The sequence below is a fragment of the Pocillopora damicornis genome, chromosome 4 (genome assembly GCF_964200805.1).
Source record: "Pocillopora damicornis chromosome 4, jaPocDami1.2, whole genome shotgun sequence".
Classification (NCBI taxonomy): Eukaryota; Metazoa; Cnidaria; class Anthozoa; order Scleractinia; family Pocilloporidae; genus Pocillopora; species Pocillopora damicornis.
In genome coordinates this window covers 24,178,144-24,199,344 of record NC_142673.1, presented here as the reverse complement: position 1 = coordinate 24,199,344, position 21,201 = coordinate 24,178,144, and the positions used below count along the sequence as shown (strand labels likewise).

General features: G+C 36.6%; 3 protein-coding genes, 1 non-coding gene and 1 pseudogene across 5 annotated transcripts; 2 read left to right on the top strand and 3 right to left on the bottom strand.

Moving 5' to 3' along the window:
• Positions 1-412: 412 nt before the first annotated feature.
• On the bottom strand, positions 413-14,432 carry LOC113683521 (eukaryotic translation initiation factor 3 subunit G). Its single transcript, XM_027200771.2, has 10 exons — positions 14,280-14,432; positions 13,987-14,030; positions 5,578-5,666; positions 5,092-5,151; positions 4,874-4,978; positions 4,038-4,215; positions 2,594-2,716; positions 1,972-2,105; positions 835-941; positions 413-516 (listed from the first exon to the last, which is right to left on the bottom strand). Exons 1-10 carry the CDS (start codon positions 14,303-14,305, stop codon positions 495-497), a joined length of 888 nt encoding a protein of 295 aa, XP_027056572.1. The 5' UTR covers positions 14,306-14,432; the 3' UTR covers positions 413-494.
• Positions 4,473-4,574, bottom strand: LOC113683617 (small nucleolar RNA SNORD16). The gene has a single exon (XR_003447399.1). It is a non-coding gene; the product is annotated as a small nucleolar RNA SNORD16 (small nucleolar RNA).
• LOC149047333 (uncharacterized) lies at positions 6,093-10,514 on the bottom strand (annotated as a pseudogene). The gene is made up of 2 exons (XR_016186398.1): positions 10,196-10,514; positions 6,093-9,706 (listed from the first exon to the last, which is right to left on the bottom strand). The product of XR_016186398.1 is annotated as an uncharacterized LOC149047333 (transcript).
• On the top strand, positions 10,516-13,342 carry LOC149047332 (uncharacterized). The gene is made up of 5 exons (XM_089205675.1): positions 10,516-10,748; positions 11,078-11,303; positions 11,869-12,097; positions 12,257-12,410; positions 12,529-13,342. The coding sequence occupies exons 1-5, from the start codon at positions 10,649-10,651 to the stop codon at positions 12,774-12,776; spliced, it is 957 nt and encodes a 318-aa protein (XP_089061801.1). The 5' UTR covers positions 10,516-10,648; the 3' UTR covers positions 12,777-13,342.
• On the top strand, positions 14,423-20,516 carry LOC113683442 (28S rRNA (uridine-N(3))-methyltransferase). The gene is made up of 8 exons (XM_089205674.1): positions 14,423-14,490; positions 14,574-14,610; positions 14,946-15,050; positions 16,914-17,002; positions 17,544-17,745; positions 18,202-18,399; positions 19,157-19,358; positions 19,772-20,516. The coding sequence occupies exons 1-8, from the start codon at positions 14,479-14,481 to the stop codon at positions 20,004-20,006; spliced, it is 1,080 nt and encodes a 359-aa protein (XP_089061800.1). The 5' UTR covers positions 14,423-14,478; the 3' UTR covers positions 20,007-20,516.
• Positions 20,517-21,201: the final 685 nt, after the last annotated feature.

The following is a 21,201-nucleotide window of genomic DNA, read 5'->3' as shown; positions in this document are numbered from 1 at the left end:
TTCCATCGCTATGGTAACAAAGCCCCAGTTGTACAAGAGAAAGGCAGGTTCTGTGTTGTGAACTTACAGCACGCACCGTCAAAACGTGGTTCAAAAGATACTAATCATCACTCTAAGTTCAAAGATTGGAAGATTTCAATTCAAACAAACTTTTGAGTTTACCGGCCTGTTCAGTAAAAAACGGCCCGCATAACTGACCAACTATGGCGCAGGCACTAACTGACAAATATAATAAAATGTCAAACTTGCCTTTGACATGGTCTTGTATTTACTCTCTAGTAAAACATTGTCACACGGCTCTGAATTTTTCAGATGGGCAAAAAATTGTTGTATGATAGGGTAAGCAAGCTATAAACAAAAGTCAGGCCAAACGTTTCTCTAGCTCTAAAAGAGGTTCAAGTACTAGGTCAAGTATAATGGAATGATATATTTTTTATTCATTTATCTTCCTTTTTCTAAAGGGACGAATGACACACATCACTTCTGGTTGCTTCTCATTGCTGATTAGTTGATGGTCTGTGTAGAGAAACATGTACAAATTTCTGCTTTAATTAAGACTGAACACTAAAAGTCTTCGATCACATCATTAAACCGTATCAACTGAGGTAAATTTTGGTAATTCAGCTGCCTCACATAAAACACTCAGAAATGATGCACTAATTCGAGCCAAACATTAATTCCAAAAGTTTTCATTTTTCTAGAAATCAAGACTCTTACGAACCCTGAAACATGTACATGTACGCAGTAGAATTGTAATGTGAAGTGCATGGATCTTACAAATATATTCTTACAGATACATGCCCACAAAAAAGGACTTTCAAAACATCAACTTACTTGGCCCATTCCACGCTCAAGATCAGATGATCATAACCAAATCCTTGAACACTTTGAATAGCTCGGGCGGCATCCTCACGATGGACGAAGTTGATGAATGCAAAACCCTGCAGAACAGAAAGCGTAAAAAGGGTAAATACACTTTTTTCAAAGCTTCCACCCCTTATTCTTTGACCTCTGAGAGTGATTAGCATCTAATTTCTCCTTAAAATATCACCCCTAAATCAAACATTATGGGCATGAGAATAAACGAAATGATCCCCAACTAAAGAAGCTCTTGATTTTTAAACAAATTCTCCTTGTCAGCACCTTAGGAAATGTAAAGAGAACAGTATGGAGAATATGCATACTGATGTTAGGGTGTAAAAGGTTAAAAGCCTCTAGTTGGGACAGATTTCTCCATCAAGAAGTAAGAAAGAGTATTGCAATATCTCCTTCTGAATGGGATCCTAGTCAATCCCAAGTTACCCATCAGCATTTCAACAGATTTCTGTGACAGTTCACCTGCACTTACATATACTACTGGAGAGAGGCACAGCAGGAGTAAAATATCTGGCCCTTAAACACAACACAATGTGTTCATTACTACAAAGATTGCTTTCATATTCATTTTTACATCTGCATTTCACATATATGATTTGCATATATTTACAGTTATTCATAGATCACAATGACTTGCCCAAGGTTTGAACCTGAAATCTTTTGACTCAGTGTTAACCCCTAAACTCCCAAGATTTCATTAGTAATTCTCCTTACTGTCTGCCAAATGATTCTCATTATGTTAGTTTGGAGAATTTGGTTTAACAGATCAATTGGTAATCCCAGAATTGATATTTTCCTTTATTCTCATCAGTTGTCTGCATGATATTGCATAGATATAGTAAGGGGAAATTCTGTCTTGGTCACTCACGGGAGCTAAAGTGTTAAGTGCCCTAACCATTAAACAACTCTTTCCCCCTCCCCCCCCCCCCCACCCCCTTTCTGCAAAGATGAAAAGTGGATGTTTACAAGGACAAGAAACAGCTTATGCTACTATTAGACCATATATAAATGAGATAAATTCATTCTCTCCCACAAATTCAATCCCTTGGAAAATACACACACACACAGTAGACAAATTATCTTTGGAGCCACTACCTTAGACTGGTTGGTATTCTTGTCTTTGGCCAAGAAAATCCTTGAGATTGGTCCAAACGGACGGAAGAGTTCCATGAGGTCAGATTCCCTAGTATCCTCTGACAAGTTTGTCACACGTATTGTGGCTGTTTCATCTGAATGGAAGGTACAATAGATAGTTTTTAATACACAACTTTATCTCTTATCTTGCACACTAGAAAATCAGGTCAAATCAACATTCAACTAAAAAACTTGCAAGACACACTCTTCTATCACTGTAGCACATGAAATTAGGACGAGGATAGATTTTGTTCCAGTGAGAGTCAATAATAACAGTGGATAATTTTTTACATTTCTTTGTACACTACATGTTGTATGTAGCTCCACTGCTGATTCAACTCTCACACTAACCTCTGAGGTGTCAAGGAGAAAAAAATTAATTTTGCTCTTAAAAATACCTAGTAGGGCAAGTATACCCTACCCTTCCCATCTTAAATGTCAAGTTTTTTCTATCTAACTTCAAAGAGTTCAACATTGTTTTGGGGGGAAGGGGGCACTTTTAATTAGTAATGATACCTTTTGAATTTAAAAGAATTCATCAAGTATTTTTGCCCCTCACTGCAAATCCTTAAAAGGTTTATACCTCTCTGTGACCTTGGCATAGTCTCTCCACGCCTGTTTCCAGCCCCTTCTCTCAAACTTGGTGCTATGTACTTTCCAGTCTTAGATGCTTGTGGCTGCTCCCCAGCTCCTCCTACTGCTCCTCCTGTATTATTATAAACAATTAAGAAATTTCATCGACAAGTTCATGTACTCCACTTGCAAAAATATCAAAGTTTTAATTCTCAAGATCCTGTTAGAAAACTTTCCTAGAGGGGAGAATTTGGTGTTGGATCAGAATCAGAAGAACACCCTCTAGGTTTTTCTTTTCAATAGCTTGATAATAATACTGAAGGTTCAATAAATTAAGTGTCATCCCACAGAGTGAAATAATACCATGTTTTAAATAAAAAAAATCAAAAATCTATTTTTCCAAATTACAAATGGTGTCTAGAGTTTAAAGATTCTAAGATGACTGAGGATAAAATTCCTTAAAAATTGATTTGTAAAATTTTTTTATATGTGCTTATCATTGGGAAAAATGTAACTTTCACTAGTATTCACAACTTTGCTTGAAAACCACCACAGGGGAAAAGTTATTTTAAGCCCTCTCTTTGAATGTTAACATATTGTACACAGAAGAAATACTACAGGACTGATGAATCATTTTTCGGTATCAGAGGAGGCTCCAAAATTTATACCTCATTACAAATGTAGGTTGATGGTTAGTTTGTCTTTCCCTCTGTTCAGGATAAATATTTAAAATTATTACAAAAAGAAAAATACAGATGGACCTTCCAAGAGATCATTTTATCAAGAATTCCATTTGACCCTTTACACCTTTAGAGTGATAACCAATTAATTTATTCTCACTGTATCCCCCCTGAATCAAACATTAGGATCATGAGAACAAATAAAATAATTGCAAATTAAATAAGTTCTTGACTGGTAGACAAATTCTCCTTGCAAGTTCTGTGGGAGATGTATAGAGAGCAGTAAGGAGAACTTGCATATTGATGCTAGGGTATAAAGGGTTTACTCATAACTTGTACATTACATGTAAGCCCATAGTGGATCATCAAAGTATTAACCAATCAGGGAAAGTATCATGCAAGCACTGTACATGAACAGCACACTTGCAGGATGTGACTGAAGAACTAAAATGATAGTTTATAGTTTCCTAAGGCACAAAACATGTCATGAGTCATCAACTATAGTGATGCTTAATCTTTGCTACCAGTAACTAGCAATCAATAGACAAGTGGCTGGTTGAAGTCAATACATCAGTCAACTTAATACCAATACCAAGGCTTTGGCATAAATACTGTACCATGGCATCATGTTGTCACAAAAACTTTTCCACACAAAAAAGTAACACCTTTCTATCTGGAATATGTGTACCATCCTGTTAGTTATACAAATCTAACTTGGCCTAAAATGATCAAAATAGCTTTCTAAAGGAAGTGGGGTTTATTCTAATTCATTACCAGCATCAACTGCAGATTTTGCTTCATCATCCTTGACTTGAGCTTGTATAACCTCAAGCTGATCCTTGTAAGGACACTTTGTTGTCCAGTGGTCCCCTTTACAGATACGGCACTGAACAATCTTCTGTGAACTTTGACCTAACTTTTTCAGTGGGTCATCATTATCTTGTTGAAGGTCCTAGAGAAAAGAAAAAGACAGATTGATTGAAAACTTTTCAATTAACAGACATATATGGCTTAGTGTCTTAAAAGCATTTCAAGAGAGAGAAACAGAGAGCTCTGAAGATTCTGTTATAAGCTTTCAATTCATTAAATATAATTTTGACTCCAACCTGTTAAGGGTTTGGTGAAAGTTAAAAAAAAGGATGTAAATCAAAAAAAATTTTTTCTTGATAGTGACTTTTAACATGATCCAACCAAACTACATCCTAAAGAGGATCAGAAGTGAGTTTGTCATCAACCAAGTGGTGTGGTAAAGAACAGATGGCAGTCTGTTCCCACAAACCACAGTCTGGCGCAAATTACAACATCATTTCCTCTACACTCTAATAATCCACCTTATCATTTTCCAGATGCACTGCTGATGAAGAGCATTAAAACTACCAAGTACAACTTTTTGTACCAAATTCATTGAAAAAAAATTTTAAGCCAGATCCCAAAAAATATAAATGTATCACATTTAACATCTAGCTAACCACAATGTAAAGCTACCTTACTTAAGGACAAGTGATTTCAAATGTTTTCTATAAGAAAAAGGTGTCTACAGGCATGTTTCATGAGGCAGGTATGCAACTCCTTTTCATAAACTGTCACATACAGTTACTACAGCCATATACCTCCTTATTTGTGGTGAGAATAAGGAACACATCGTCAGTAACTGTCGTTGTAGAGGGATTAGGACCAGGACCATCATTCTTTGCATCTCCAAATTTTCTCCATAACTGAAATATAAAAAGAATCATTTTTAGAAAAGACTGGACCATGACAAACACATTATAAAAAAAGCAAACAGCCTTTCAATGACATAGTACATATAAAAATCAAACTCTGCTACCTTTCTCTTTGCAATTGTCTTAGAAACTCTTTTCGTTTCAATTTTGAAAGTCCTCACAATCTAAGAGAGATAAATCAAGGGAGAAAAATTGTAAGCTCTGAAAAAAGTTCAGCAATCTAAATTTACACTTCAAGGAAAAATCCACAATGACCAAGGTAAATTCCACAAGGGTTAAAAAAGGCACTACCAGAGAGGGAGATGGGTTTGTTTAAAGAAATTACTTGAAGAGATTTCCATATAACCCCATACTATTCAGTTCTAAACAAAGCATTGATCTAAAAGGTAAACTATTGTTTTCTGATTCTTTTCAAATAACTGTACAAATAATGAAGTATGCAGTTATAAAGAAATCTTGCCAAGTACTCTACCAGACAGTCAAAAGTTTGATGCAGCTGCAATCAGTGTATTGTAAAAAAATATATTTAACTCTGTTTGCCACATTTTAAGTGCTCTGTAAACAATACTGTTCTCTTTTCTGACACTAACCTTTAGAAGCTTTCCCTCTTCATTTCTTTTAAATTCTGTTACGATTTTTGTGTCTCCATTGATGACTTCTGTTGGAGGAGGTATGTGGTCTACAAAGCAATTGTCACACATAAGTTGAGACAAGAACACAGTAACAGCTTTCAGTGAACTAAACATTGAGTCAGAGTAGAAAAATACGTAAATTTTTTTGGTTGGCTTTATAAATAAAATGTCAAAGGCATCCGATTCAGAAATAAAGTAAATGTCACAGGAAAAAATTCCTAAAACACATGCATGGGTATTTAGCTTTTTACATTTTGAATAAAACCCATCAGTGGTTTTTATAGAAAACCATTAATGTTAATTTAACCATATTAATGTTTATTACAAATAAACCAACAGTGTTAATCAATTTCCCCACAAGAGATGTGTGGTGGCACATTACAATTAAAAACAAGGATGGTTTTTGTTTAAAAACTTGTGAAATGTTTGTATATTTTCCATTAATGGGAAAACAAATCACAAATACACTCTTGTAAAATTAAGAAACAGCTTTGTATTCTGGTGAGAAAACATCATGTTTATCAAATTACCATTAATGTGAAAATACAGAAGTTGTGCAGCCAAATCCCATTCATGTTTTTTGGAACAAGAATGGATTGGTCACATTTGGTTTGGTGGCATTTTATAACAATAGTCCAGCATGTTTTTTTACTTAAAGACCATGGATGGTTTATGTATTTTCCATTGATGGGGAAACAAGTCCATACAAAACCTTGTTGTGAAATTAAAGAAACAATCTATTGTTTTGATGGAAAAAAACATCCCTGTTCATGCTCTTTTCAGTTGCTATAACATACTACATAGTCCATCCATGAAATAGTTCACCATTATCATTGTTCTCCCCATTGCTGTGAAATAAGAGAAACTAAAATCACTGTCTCCAAGGAATTGAAAGACAAAGTTTCTAAAGATACAAAAATATTTCAGTTACATTTTTTCACTGAAAGAACAGAAGTACAGTAAAAGATATGACTACATCATATCATTTTTAAGGTAAAACATTCCATGTGAACTTAGGAGATGTGAGTGTCAGAATGTAATAATTTTCTCCAAAATGGAAAAGAACACAGAAATTATATGGATCTGGAGTTAGTCTTTTCAAATTAAAATGAAGTTTCTTATTCTTAACTAAGTCTGGATTTTTAGCTTCATGTGTGATTATTACATTATCCAGGTATCTCCTCTCCATTCACCATTTGCATGACACAAAATAGAGTCCCATGAGACAATATCTTGGGCCTGTCTCCTTTCCTGGCATTGCACATACAGGGTTCCACCAGGTCTTTGCACATCCTCCACATAGTAAACAACTTTGGCTGTCTTTGCCCTCTCTTGAATAGTCAACACCTTGGCCAGCCAGGGGTGAGGGTTGTCTCCTTTGATGAAAATCATATCATCTATTTGTGGATGGAATGGCACTTGGATGTCACCCCATGTAATTGGCATGATTTCTCTTTGAAAATCTAGCACTGTTCTCCTACCAGGATGTAGAGGATCATTGTAATTGTACAGTATAGCCTTCCTCAAAATTGCTGTAACTGGAGCGATCAAAACTTGGACACCAGTGGTAATATCAGTTATCAAGCCTCCACTGTAAGGGTCAGATAAAGGGTTACCCTCCTCATCCAGTTCCATAGAGTACTTCAAGACTTTAACAGTTTTTGAGAACTTTCCATCAACTTCAAGACACAAGAAGTATTCTACTTGGCAAACATGCTGCTCATTGGCATTATCCAGCAAAACCACGTGTTCTCCTTTTCTGTAAAGCATGCCTTGGGGTGTTTGATCTGGTTTCCACAAGTTTTTGAAAGAAAAGGCCGTGTCTGGAAAAACAGAAGGCAAGGAAGAATCAGACATAATCAAGTCAATATCCTCTTGAGATAAATGCACTTCACTGGACAGCATTCCTCCAACCAAAACCCCCTCCTTAAAGCTACTTGCAGACTCTGGGTTAGTGGCAATCAGTTTCTTAATGTGTTTAGCAGCTTTCAAAGATTTTGCACACATCTTTTGAAAATCCACTTTGAAACTGGGCTCTTCTTGAGGTAGGAAAGTAGCTCTCACAACTTTAAGTAATTCTCTGAAGGATTCACGTTTGGCAAATGAACATTCTATGTTCTTGAAATTGCTTGAGATGCCCACATATCACCTTACAGCTCGTTCATAGGGATAACACCAATAGTTGTCAGGATGAGAAAATCGATAAGCATCTTCTGAAATATGCTGGAGATTGTGGACAGTAATCTTACAGGCAGTCAGTCCTCGTTGCTCCTCAGTAAGAATGATAAAACGCTTTGCCAAGTGCTCGAACAATTGTAGGTCATCATGAGACCACATATTACAATGGTTGAAGATAAGTTCTGTCATTCTCACTGTGAGCTGCCACAAATGGTAGTCCAATGGTTCTAGCAAGCCAGCCAAAAGCACTTCTGAGGCAGGGTAGGAAAACTTCTGGAACTCTTCAGTTTTCCAGTAGCCAAGACGTGATGATAATCCATGGGGAATCCTCCCATCTTTCAGCTCTGCAGTCCATGGGAACTTTGCTAGCCTTTCATCTGCCACTCTAGCATCAAGTTTTTCCTCAGCGATCATGTCTTTAAGTAAATTCCCCACAACGTTTAAAGGAAGATTGTGCATGACATCAAATACTGTGTCCTTTATAACATCAAATCCATACAGTTTGTGGAGTCAATGCAGTATGCTAAGTCCTGTGTAACCTGACTCTCTACTTAACCTTTCACGAACAGTGGGGCGATCTTCATCAGCTACCTCTTTCATTTTAGCAAGTTCAGCTGCAAGTTTCCGTTCTTCCCATGGGAATCTAGCATGGAGACGGTTTTGTCCATAATAGTAATGGGTTCCACCCATTGGATTAATGGTTCCTTTAACTTTATCTCTTCTGCAAGCTAGGATTCCACCTTTAATGAACTTGCCAACTTCACATTGAGCAGGATAATCTCCGGTCCAAAGCAGAAGCAAAACACCGACTACAATGTTGCCAGCTGGCAGGTGAGGAAAGTCACCCACATACTCCACTTCATAGCCATCAATAAATATGTTCTCAATCTCTGAAATGAGAGGCTCAAGGAATGGATCTAGGGCATTAGGTTGCTTCTTTGGCAACATGTGACTCGGCACAAAGCCAACAACATACACCTCATCAGTTGCATTCCTATCTTTTTTGTACATATTTGCAATGGTAACTTCTAGTGCTCCACAACTATGCTGACCTGGTGATCCAAATGGCTGCCAACCATCCCAGTGACCTATAAGTGCAATATTGCGAGGCTCACCCCGAGCAGATTTTGGTTGATGGTCTGTTCTTTCCCCACACTCTTCACACTGTATTGTGTAAACACCATCTCTTTCAGGGAATGCTTCAATTTGCTCAACTGTAATGACATTACCACAACAGTGACATCTGTATGACAAAACCCATTCTTTGTCTGGGTTCCAGAACCAAGAGAGTTCATTGAAACGACTACCATCCCACACTTCGCACAACTCAAAGTTTGGACCAATTCCACTGATCCATGCTTCTCTATTAACCCAATGGGCCAGCATCTTTTCACACATACTAGGGTCTGAGAACCATGTTTTTATCTTCTGAGAAAGCCCAAGGTAGTAGTATTTTATGTTTCCACTCTTTCCACAATGTCTACAAGTAGCACTAGGAGAATCTATAACATCCCAATGACAAGGATGACTTTGATCAAGGCAGATTGTGAACTCTTTAGGTTCCTTATAACCACATTCCTTAAGAAGTTTTTCAGTTTCTCTCCAATTTTTTGGCCAGTAAGCTGTGAGACTTTGGTTACTGTGACAAAACAAGTCTTTAGCAAAAACCAATACTTCTTCAAAGTCATTTAATGTTCCTTGCATTTGGTTTACCAACATAAGTGCTCTGCATATGGCACATACAATTTCTTTCTTAAGTCTTAGCTCTCCTGAATTTTCCCCTAGTTCTGGTTGTTGGTCTGGTGATAATGATTCACAATCTCCACCGCTGGAGTCCCGCAACCAATCCTGGTGAACACTAGTACTATTACCATTATCTTCATTATCAAAGTCAGCTTCAGCTGATGAACTACAAATTAAATCAATTAAATACAAAAATCATTCTTCATCCTAGAATTGATTTTCATGAACAATGCAAATGAAATAATTACATATCATACACATGCAGATCGTTTACAATTGGAACGATTCATAATAGTGTTGGGTTTGCGCCTAAACTTGAACTTTTTTTAGTTCAGCAATGCTTGGTATAAACTAAATTAAGAAGATTTAAGGCGAAAATTCGCTTGTTTAAGGTGATGATCGATTGACAGAACTAAAGTAAATCCCAAGGTAATTTCGGTTTCTCCGTGTGGGATTGATCAGAAAGCTTCCGAGAGGTCACGGATTTACTTACTAACAAGAACATAGTGCTGTTAATCGTTTTCTTGTTACTCTGTTCTGTGTTACTGCGTTGCTCTGTTTAGAAACACCCACATCATAGAGTGAAGCTCAAGTAAAGGCCTCTGCAGTCACTTGTTGATCTTTCACCGAGGAAAAACTAAAAAAAAACGCTTACCGATCTAGATTAAGAACGGGTTCGGCCAGTTCTAAGGAATTTTGCCAGTGCCAATGTCTGTACTCCACCGAAGACGAAACAGGTTTCCCATTACAGTAAATACACGGGCAATGAACGTGAGCGTAGGAAAGGTCGCTGCACTGACATCTAACGATTTCCCTTCGACTCCAGCTTCTTTTCATGGTACAAAGCAATAAGAATATCCAAAAACTAAGTAATGAAACACTTCATCACTATTCCATACTTACTAAACTGGTAAAGGCATGCTTTGACCTTCCTACTTCAAGAGATTAAGGACTGGGGCAAGTCACGAGTTAGTCCAGATTTAGACACAGTAACCATCAATGCCTTTCGGGCGCTCTACTTATTTCCATTGTATTTCTCTTCGCGCCGTTTCACTTTCCCGCTGCCTACGGATGCTTTTACACTAGAATATCGCCGTAACCTAATAACATGGAGGAAGCTTCAAGGCAATTAACAGAGTGGATGGTGGATGAGGTCTCCAAACGAGTTCGGGAGAAGTTTAACGACGATGTAGCTAAAAAGTTTGAAGGTAAGTTGTACATATGTAGCAAATCCATATTAAAATTGTAAATTCGTTCGATCGTGAACTGTCAGTGTTCTTTAGTCCGACTTTGGAAACGTTTTGTTGCTCCTTTTTGATGCGATTAAAATCATCTTTAAATGTGCCAAAATTGAGGAAAGTTTGCTGAGATTCATTTGGTATACATGCAATCCGGACTTACATTTCACCAATTACCTGCGTGCTACTATGTCTGAGTGTAAATTTGGAACGACACTTCGTTTCTTTCGTTCCCATTTTGCCTTTACGTTTTGTAACAATGATTAACGGTTTCTTCGGTTTTTCTTCCTTCAATACAGAACAGAAAATTGACGGCAATGCACTCAAACTTTTGGCGAGAGAAGGGAACACAACGCAGTATGCTGCATGCGGATTGACTACAGTCGGTGATCAGATGCACCTGAAAGAAATGATATCAGGGTTAACTTTACCTCTGGTACCGGTGTTGAGCAGGCATCGTAAAAAGCCCACAATTACAGAAATCAAAACGTTGACAGAATTAAATCAAAGAATTTATAAAGCAAAGTTAGTAAACTATATATTGTAATATATTTCTCGCCTGTTCGTAAGATTTCTCCGGCATACTTTTTGCATCTTGAATTCCACATCAAGTTTCTCCAACCTTGCCGCCATTTGTAAGACGCATGCGTAGTAAGCTTCTAGACTCGTATTATGACTTTAGACAAAACTAGTAAAATTAACGTGTTTTATTAATTAACATACGAGCCACAAGAAATAGGTAATGCTCCAACAGAATTTAAATTTTAACCTGAGTGGAAATCATTGAAGACAAAGTGAATGTGAAAGGCATAGCTGCTGATAAACCACAAAAAGCACGGAGCAACTTCAGAATACCCTGCAACTCATTTACATGTCATTGAATAAGAATAGCGTCTATTGTGTTATGCCTCGATCTTCAAAGCCTCCCGACACATGTAAATGAGTTGCGGGGTATTCTGAAGTTTAGCCAAAAGCACACTACTGATAAGAACTAAGAGTTCAGTTTTTACTTTCAAAACTGCATTCATTTTTTCCTGCAACTTATTATATAGACACATCAGGATACACTTAGATTGGCACTTTTTTTCAGAAGAAAAGCTGTTACCAGTGCAGCATTGGAGAAGTGGCCTGGAAATGATCTTCCAATCTTTAGGAGTGATCCTGCTGCTACACAAGAACTTGAAAATTTGGTGTCTATACTGGAAGAGACCTGCAGTTTTGAACCAGCAGGGTTTAACAAGGAGGGCATCAAACAGCATGTATTAGATGTTTTGAATGAAAGAAGACGTAAAATTCGCAAAGGACATGACTACACACAGGTTTGTAGCTCCATCTTCATGAACTCAGTAATAAGGAATAAACTAGAATAGAGCCATCTAACGTTTTAGTTTGTTGGATTTCTATTGGAAATATAAGCAGAGTGTCTTGTAAAACAATAATCCAGGTGTTTAAGATGGTATTTATGTGTTTCTTTACAGCCAGATAAACGTACCCTAAAAAAACTTAAAGTGAGTGGCAGTTCATCTGAAGCTGACAGTGACCTTGCAGTTCATGGTGATGATGGAGGCGACACAGACATACTAAGTTCTTCAAATAATAGTACTTGTGATTCTCTCTCAGAAACTGAAGAGGGTATGTACCACCTGTACACTGTATATCTAATATTTATAAGGCTAAGTTCAAATTTGATTAATTTCAATCAAAAAGAGTTCGATGGGACCGGTGATAATCCATGTTTCATTACTTTCAGATTTGTCACTGCAAGGTGCCAAGGTGATCATCACAGTTGTGTTCTCTGCAATCAGATATAGTGATGTAGCAAAGCAACAGTTGGTTTCTGCTGCAAAGAAATTCCGACTTTCCTGCAATTTTGCTTCCAAAGACAGCATGACAATGGCACTGGCCAAGACCTTTCTGAAGGAGAACTTTGTTAAGGTAGACAGTGCAAACCTTCAAGATATCGACAGAGACAATGTTCAAAAGCTCAAGGTTTACTGACTTCTTTCTTCAAAAGCTCAAGGGTTACTGACTTCTTTCCTGATCATGTTTTGCAAATCATTTATTATATACCTTTTTACTTGTTGAGCAAATGTTACTGCTTGAGCTACTTGATAAGTACAGTATGGTTTTTAATCTTTGTATTTTATGTAGCAATTATTAGTTGAAATTTTACATTACTGGTATGTAGAGTTTGATTTTTGGAAAAGTTTTAGAATTTTTTGCATTGTGTTTTTCATGCTAAAAGTTCAATTTTCATCCTGCCTCATTCTTTTGTGTTGAAAGGAAAAAGTAAATTATTCTTATAAACATTTACTTTGATTAGCCCCAATAATCATAGTGTAGTATGAATATGTATGTTGTGGTACACTGAACCTAAGGTCATTTAAATTACTAATATTCAAGTCAGTAGTAAAATAAGCCTTAGACTACCAAAGAAGACCTTTTTCACATTTTTCATGTGTTGGTTTGTAATATGGGCAAAATGAAAAGGGACCCTAGAATGGAGGCTATCAATAAACAAGTGTTTAAAGTACCAGTAAAACTTACCAGTATTATGTTTACAACCTATTAACTATTGATGGTTTTTGACAATAAAATCCATTAATGTTAACTGTGCTGTTTTCCATCAAAGGTTTTCCAGAATGGGACTTTGAGAAATACCACTAAATGTTTTTTAAGAAAGAATCATGTATTCTACAAAAAAGTCACGATGTTTCTTGATTGTTAATCACTGTTGGTTTTTACACTAAAAACCTGTAATGTTAATTACAATAAAACCAGTAATGTTAAGTGTCTCAATTCCCATCAATGGTTTTGGAGAGATTTATCCAAATTACCATCTCAAACCCATCAATGTTCTTTTTAAAAAAAACATCCATGAAGTTGGAGAAACATGAATGTATTTTAGGTGAAACTCATTATGTTTCTTGATTATTTACCGTTGATGGTTTCAGCTATTAAAACCATTCATGGGAAGTGTTCTGTTTTTCCATTAATGGCTTCAAAATGGGATTTGCTGAAATTACCATTCACAAAATCATCAATGTTTTTTTGGAAAATTTTCCTGTGTGTGTACCCCAAGGTCAAAATAAGATAAAAATCATATTATCAAAAACGTAAAACCTTTAAAATAAAGCCAGCCTTGTGAGAAAAAACGCATAAAACTGGCCACACTGAACGAGCAGATCACATTTTAAAAGTGTTTTACCTGCTTCCCCTTCCTCTACCAAATCGGCCCAACTTGGCTTCTCACTGGAAAAACAAGAATAATCATTCATGCTTATTACATCAGGAATTTGTGCTGCCTAACATTTACCAAGAGCCATTGGACGTTTCTAGCGAGAAAAAAGTCAAGACATCCTATAAACCCAGAACTTAACAATTTCAAAGGAACAAGTTATATTTTCAGGCAGCCATCTTGAAACCTAAAAACTTTTGCATTGAGTCAAACGTTTAAATAAAGACTTAGTCTCTCAGAAAAAGAAAGCTAAAAGCACTTACTCGGCTTCTTTGTCGATGGCTGGCATCCGTTTGCTCAAGATTATCCAAAAACTTTCAAGTTTTGGTCAAAATTTCGATCTTTTTATTTCCACGTGAATCGTCGGCTCGTCAGCTAAACTTGCAACCGCAATGACTTCGGTTTGTTTGTCAGCAGTAAAGTGAATAGACCACAATTCCTTGAAACAGACAAATTTTCAAGATGGCGGACGAGGTGAGATGGTGACAATAACATATTTTGGCAGAATTAAGTTGTACCTTGAGTTCGAATCTGATCGTTTTTGCTGTAACCTCTAGGCAGAAGGAAAGCACAAAAAGAAGATGAAAAAGAAAGGTGTGTCTGCCGCTGTCGCTGTTGTTGTTATTGTTTTTTTTTTTATCAGGTGGCATTGTCAAGGAGTCTGAATATACGGTTAACATAATAGCGTGTTTTACCATGGTAAATTTAACTTACGTGTAACCTTAAGCTTTCATGCTACACCACCATCCATACTTTCGAAAATCGATATTTAATCGTAAGCTCAGAAATTGTAGTCTATCTTCTTTGAACGCCATCGTTTTGATGAAACTTAGCGTTGTAGTAGAAGTTATACCGTCTATTGTTGTATTTCTTTGATAAAACTGTCTTCTTAAGTTTAAAATTAACTTTGTGGTAATTCTTAATTTCAGCAAAACACAGGCTTGAGAAGAGGAAGAGGGATTCATCCCTAGAACAAGAAAACACTGCAGAGTCAAAGATACATAAGACAGATGCCAATGGCACCACGTCTACAGGTCAGAAAAGAGCTCATGTCATACAGATTCACAAGATAGAGGAGGGAATTTCTTTGGCAAGGTGGATATATTGTTGTACTCTGGATCAAAAGGTCTGGGTTTGAGGGCTGCCAGGGTCATTTGTGTTGCTGTTGTGAATTTTTTTTTTTGAGGGGGGGGGGGGGGGGGGTGTGACAATGTAAATCCTACTTTGAATTCACAGTGCCTCTCTCCCCACTAAGCAGTATAAATACCTCTTACTAACCTAGTTTCCTCAATTCTTTGAGTAAGTTAAGGAACCTCATTTTTTTCCACTCAGATTTGTAGCCTAGGTGGGATGAACACCAGCCATAAATCAGAGTGGAAAAAATGAGCTTTTCTAATTTACTATACTGACTGAGGAAATAAGGTTAGTAGGGTGTTTATTATACCTCTGGGTTCAAATAAAGGGGAAACAGTACAACTCAAACAAAATTTTGAATTTGGCAGGCCATACAATGAAATGGGACCCACTAATCATAGGACACATACTGGTACACATACTGACTGAGACACAAGACTAATTGATACTAAAATACTACAAGAGAAACTAGATAAATCGGATCAATATCAGTATCTGGGCAACTGCCCACCTACCCCTCCCCGAACTCAACAATAGTCAATTGATAACAAGTCAGGGTTAATGTTGGGTTAGGGGAGGGGTAGGTGGGCAGATACTGATATTGATCTGATAAATCACTGGGGTTGCTTGCAATGATCTAACAACTATAATACACCTTTTTTTTAAAGCTTCCGCCTCTAACCCTTAGACCCCTTAGAGAGATTAGCATCTAATTTCTCCTTAAATATCACCCCTAAATCACACATTATGAGCATGAGAATAACAGAAATAATCACTAGTTAAAGGAGCTCTTGATTTTTAAACAAATTCTCCTTGTCAGCACCTTAGGAAAAGTGAAGAGAACAGTATGAAGAATATGCATACTGATGTTGAGGTGTAAAAAAGGTTAAAAGCTTCTAGTTGAGACAGATTTCTGTTGCAAAAAGCAAGACAGAACACTGCAATATCTCCTTTGAACAACTGTAATATTCACCCAGGTGCTACAGAAAGTGGGATAACTGCAAAAGCAACAGGCTACCAGGCTTTTCACTCTTAACCCTTGAACCCCTAACAGTGACAACCATCTGCTTTCTCCTTTTAATGTCACCCCTGAATTATATACGTTAAGATCATGAGAATAAATGAAATGACCACCAAATAAAGAAACTCTTGATTATTGAACTAATTCTCCTTGTTAGCACCTTTGGGAAATGTATAAAGAGCATTTTGGAGATTATGCATCCTGATGTTAGGATGTAAAGGGTTAACCTACTCTTAGAGATTCTCAACTGAATGCTTGGAAATCTCCTACTCTCACAAGATGTAAATCTGCTTGATTGGTACAGGGCATGAAATTAATTTTTTTTTCTGATAGCCACTTGGCTCCTGAATTATTCAAAGTGGTAGCCAATTAAAAAAAAAAGTTGGTTGTCATTTTCAATGACAGCATACAACATTCAAGCTCACCTAAATCCAAGATGGCATCTAGTTATCAATCAAGATGCATGTGCTGTGTTTTGGAAACAAACTTAGCAAGGAAGTTTGCCGCAGATTTACCTTTGCAAATCTTTTTAATTCACTATATTATCTCTTTGTAAGGTTATGATGAAACATTCTAGTCACCAATTTGGTGATTAATTTTCAGGATTTGGTCACCAAAGTGAAAAATTTAGTCGCCCTGTAGTGTCACACTCACTTTTGATCAGAAACCTGATAGCACTCATAGTGATACAGCTGGTTCTCTGTCTAAAGTTTTTTTAAAGCTTTTGTTGAATGTCCTTCAGGTCGTCACTTTACTGTCAGTCTTGCCCTCCCAGGCTCTATTCTGGATAATGCACAATCACCAGAATTGAGGACATACTTAGCAGGCCAGGTATGGTTAAAGGATATATTGTACATTGGTAGAAGACTCCATTAATTTAATTGTAAGAGGTAAAATTTACAAATGTAAAGATACAATTGCAAGTGTCAAATGAATCTAGAAAAAAGTAATTATTATTGCTTATAATGCTGGACCTTGATATATGACAAAGTCAAAATCTCTACTTGAAATGAATAATAGACTGTTTAGATTGTTATTTGCCAATGTAGTGTAAGTTTGCAATGACTTTGTGTGAAGAAAGACTACATGTAAAGGCTACATGTAAATTGCAACTGACCTTCATAAATGATCCAAATTTTGTTCACTCTAACAATGGAGTATAAGTCAGGCTTACAACTATCCTGACTACTCCTTTACAAGCTTTTTAAAACATAATTTCTTGCCTCTGACACTAGATTTTTATGGTATACAAGCTGACACAAAATAAAACTGTTAACCATTCTTGACGAGGATTTTACTGTTCAGTTGTGTTTCCCTTGCTCTAAGTGTTATACAAATGTGGGCTGATATAACTATTGGTGTTTTGCCATAGATTGCTCGTGCTCTAGCAGTTTTCAGTATAGATGAAGTTGTCGTCTTTGATGAGTCAGGAAAAGCTAAGATTGAATCTAGCAGTGGATTAAACCACAAATCAGACCCCAATATTTTGCTGGCAAGGATACTTCAATATCTGGAATGTCCCCAGTACCTCAGAAAAGACTTTTTTCCAAAACACAGTGACTTGCAATATGCAGGTAAATGGCACATGCAGTATTATAGGACTTCTTAAAGTCAATGCCATATCTTCAATTTATTTCAGACACTGTGGTAAAAGAACTCTTTTTTGTACAATGTTTTTTTACATACTTTTGTTTTGTTTCCTGTGTGATGCAAAATTTTCTTATACATTTAGTTATTTTTAAAAATATTTTCAAGAGAGCTGGTGCACAGAATGGACTTCAATGCATCCACCTAGCATTTCTCTCTGTGTTTCACAAGGGAATTGGAGACACTTTGGAAGGAGAATCTAACAGCTTATGGAAGTTGCTAAGGGTTTTTCCATCCCTTCTTCTACCTTGTTCATGGTTTTTATTTATGTTTTCTGTCTGTTGATTATTCCCTTTGAGTACACTTACAATGTTACCTACTAGCACACTGTGTACTATTTTTTTAACATCATAGTATTAACTAGATTTCAATTTACCCTTTAGGATTGTTAAATCCTTTGGATACTCCACATCACATGAAAGTGGATGATGATATGCCATACAGGGAAGGAGTAGTTCTTGAACGACCAGCCAGGAAAGGTTATGGTTCATCTGTGAATGTTGGAATGAGAAAAGAAGTGAGAATCGATAGAACCATTAAACCAGGTTTGAGAGTCACTGTCAAGATGAATAACACTTCAGGTGAGTGAACGTACACAAATTTACCTGCTTCAAGTTTGTTTTTTTCCTTTAGTTTTTGTTTCATAGTAGTAGGTTGATGAAAATTCTACATGTACACAACTAACCCTGATGAATAGTGCCTTGATAAAATCATGGTCCTCTCAAACTTTTTATCTGCTCTTAAGGTCTGAAATGATCTGAAGTTCAGGGCTGGGTTGTTCAAAGCTGGGTTAAGATAACCCAGGGTTAGTGTGAAATCTGGTTTCAGATTTGAAAGCTTTAAAAGAAAATTCAGTCCAATTCTCTTCATCTATAATTTGATTATTTGATGCTCTAAAAAAAACAAAGAAAACAGTCCCAAAAAGGCATTTGAACAAAGAAATAAACAAGCCCAGATTTAAATTAATCTTGAGTTAGTGCACTTAGTGAACAGCTAACCATTGGACCATCTCATCTTTAACTTTTTTCTCTTAAAAAAATAAACATTTAGTTTGATTGGTTCTCTAAAGAGCTGGACAGACCATCCAGATAACATATAAGCTAGAACCATCTATAAAAAATACACATGCACCCTTACTCTGTGCTTTGCAGTCATCTCAATCATATGGCAAATAAGCCAGATCTGAATTAAAGTAACACTGCATGGAAACATGTGTAGGAGTTACTCTTCACATAAATGTTGTGTTTGGTATTTGAATAAAAAATTCAAAAATGAGTAATTACACTAAACAAGGGTGACATTTTGTCTGTGTTTATTTTTCTGCTAAAAATTTAACAGGCACAAAGTTTTATACTGGAACAGTGGTGTCTCCCAGTGCCCCCAGAACAGAGCAAGGCCTGTACTGGGGATATACTGTGAGACTGGCAACATCTTTTGGAGCAGTGTTTACACAGAGTCCATACAAAGATGGTTATGATGTCACGATAGGAACTTCAGAGAGGGGCACTATGGTAGATGATCTAGTATTGCCAAATTTTAGGTACATTTAGTGTACAAATTTGATTTGTAAAACAGTTATTATCAATCAAACATGATTATATGTACAATAACTACTGGTGGTTTGGAGAAACTGCATTCCAGGACAGGAGAAAGAATCACACATCCACAAGAATAAAGTGGATGATCACTGACTAAAAAGGTTCTTGATTGTTAATTAGATTCTCCTTCTCAGCAGCTTAGGAAATCTGTAAAGAACGGTATGAAGAGTATGCATACTGATGTTAGGGTCTGAAGGGTTAGAACTTTTGCCGAAAATGACTGCAAGAAAAATTACAACTATAATTTCCTATAATTACATGGACCTAATGCATTCTTCTCCCAAATAACTATTTCTGCTTTTATGCATGAGCTCATTCTTTCGCAAATCGATTTATTACTTGCATTTTTTTTCAGACATTTATTGGTAGTGTTTGGAGGATTGAAGGGTTTGGAGACAAGTTTAGAATCTGACGAAACTCTACCGGCGAACGATCCATCTCTGGTGTTTGATCATTATGTGAACACTTGTCCTGGTCAGGGAAGTGGGACAATACGAACAGAGGAAGCTATTCTTGTCACGATGTCTGCGTTGAGACCGATCATAGCGAAAGCAACTGCGTGGACACAAACTATTGGGAATTCGTTGTAATGTGCAGTGGGACTTCAAATAAATCTCGATCATTTGTTCCTCCGTTATTTTAACCCTATGATGAAAATCCCTACTGAAAGCAAGTGTCCTTTTGTGTGTTGTCTCTCACCGCATCTTTTCCTCTCGCTATATACGATGGAGGAAGGCATTCTTAAACAGATTTTCACGACAATGTCATATCACCAACATCATAAATGAGACACTGTAGGTTTCTAACTGAGAGTCGTTATGAGCTGATTTTTAAACCAAATGGCGCGATTCGAGACTTTGACAAGCTGAATTTCACTTTCAATTTCCGCAATTATGTTGGATAGCCCAGCATTGGTGACTGATAAACAGTTTACAAGTTACTCCTCAAAATCAGCTGCAATAAAGATATCCTTTTAGTTCCAAACCTCTTAAATAAAAAATTTCTAGCGTTTGCTGGAGGCTGTTGGAATATTGAATTCTAGATGAAAGAGAAATCACCTGCAAATAAACACAGAATAAAACAAAAAACAACGTACAATATAAGCAAGTGTATGTGCTTTTTGATCGGGTCGCAGACGTGGATGAGGTCTTGGTAAACCCTTTGCGGTCAAGTACTACTTGACCGCAAAAGGTTTACCAAGACCTAGTAAAGACCGAAATTTTTTTTTGGTATAGGAGTGCAGGACTGTGGAATACTCTTCCACCCAATATGAAATTACAATCTCGCTCTTAACATTTAAATCTAAATTAAATAACCTATATTTTTCTAAACTCGTCTCATACAGTCCTCCAAGTCAGTATTTTATAACTTAAATTGACTTGCTTTTTTTGTAAACACATTCTAGTCTATATATTTTCTTTTTTATCGTATTATAGGGATTAGGTCTCAATTGGGACGAAAGCTCTGTTCCTCTCTCCTGCTACTCCACTCAATTTTTCCCTTCCTAGTGGTTTGTATTTGTTGAACTGTGGTGAATAAATTAAATAAAAAGAATAAAGATTCATTTTACGACGTGATCTTGACTTCGGGATAGGTTTCGAAGAATTCTTTGTTCCGATTCCTTTCGTCTGGCCTATTAACAAATTGGGAAATAATTCCAAGTTAAAGATATTGAGGTAATAGAATTGCTTCCTTATCATCTAGATCGCTTTTGATTAAGTAAGAGAAACTACACAGCTGCGTGTTGTGATTAGAAAACGTCATAAAGTTCTTTAGTCCAATGTG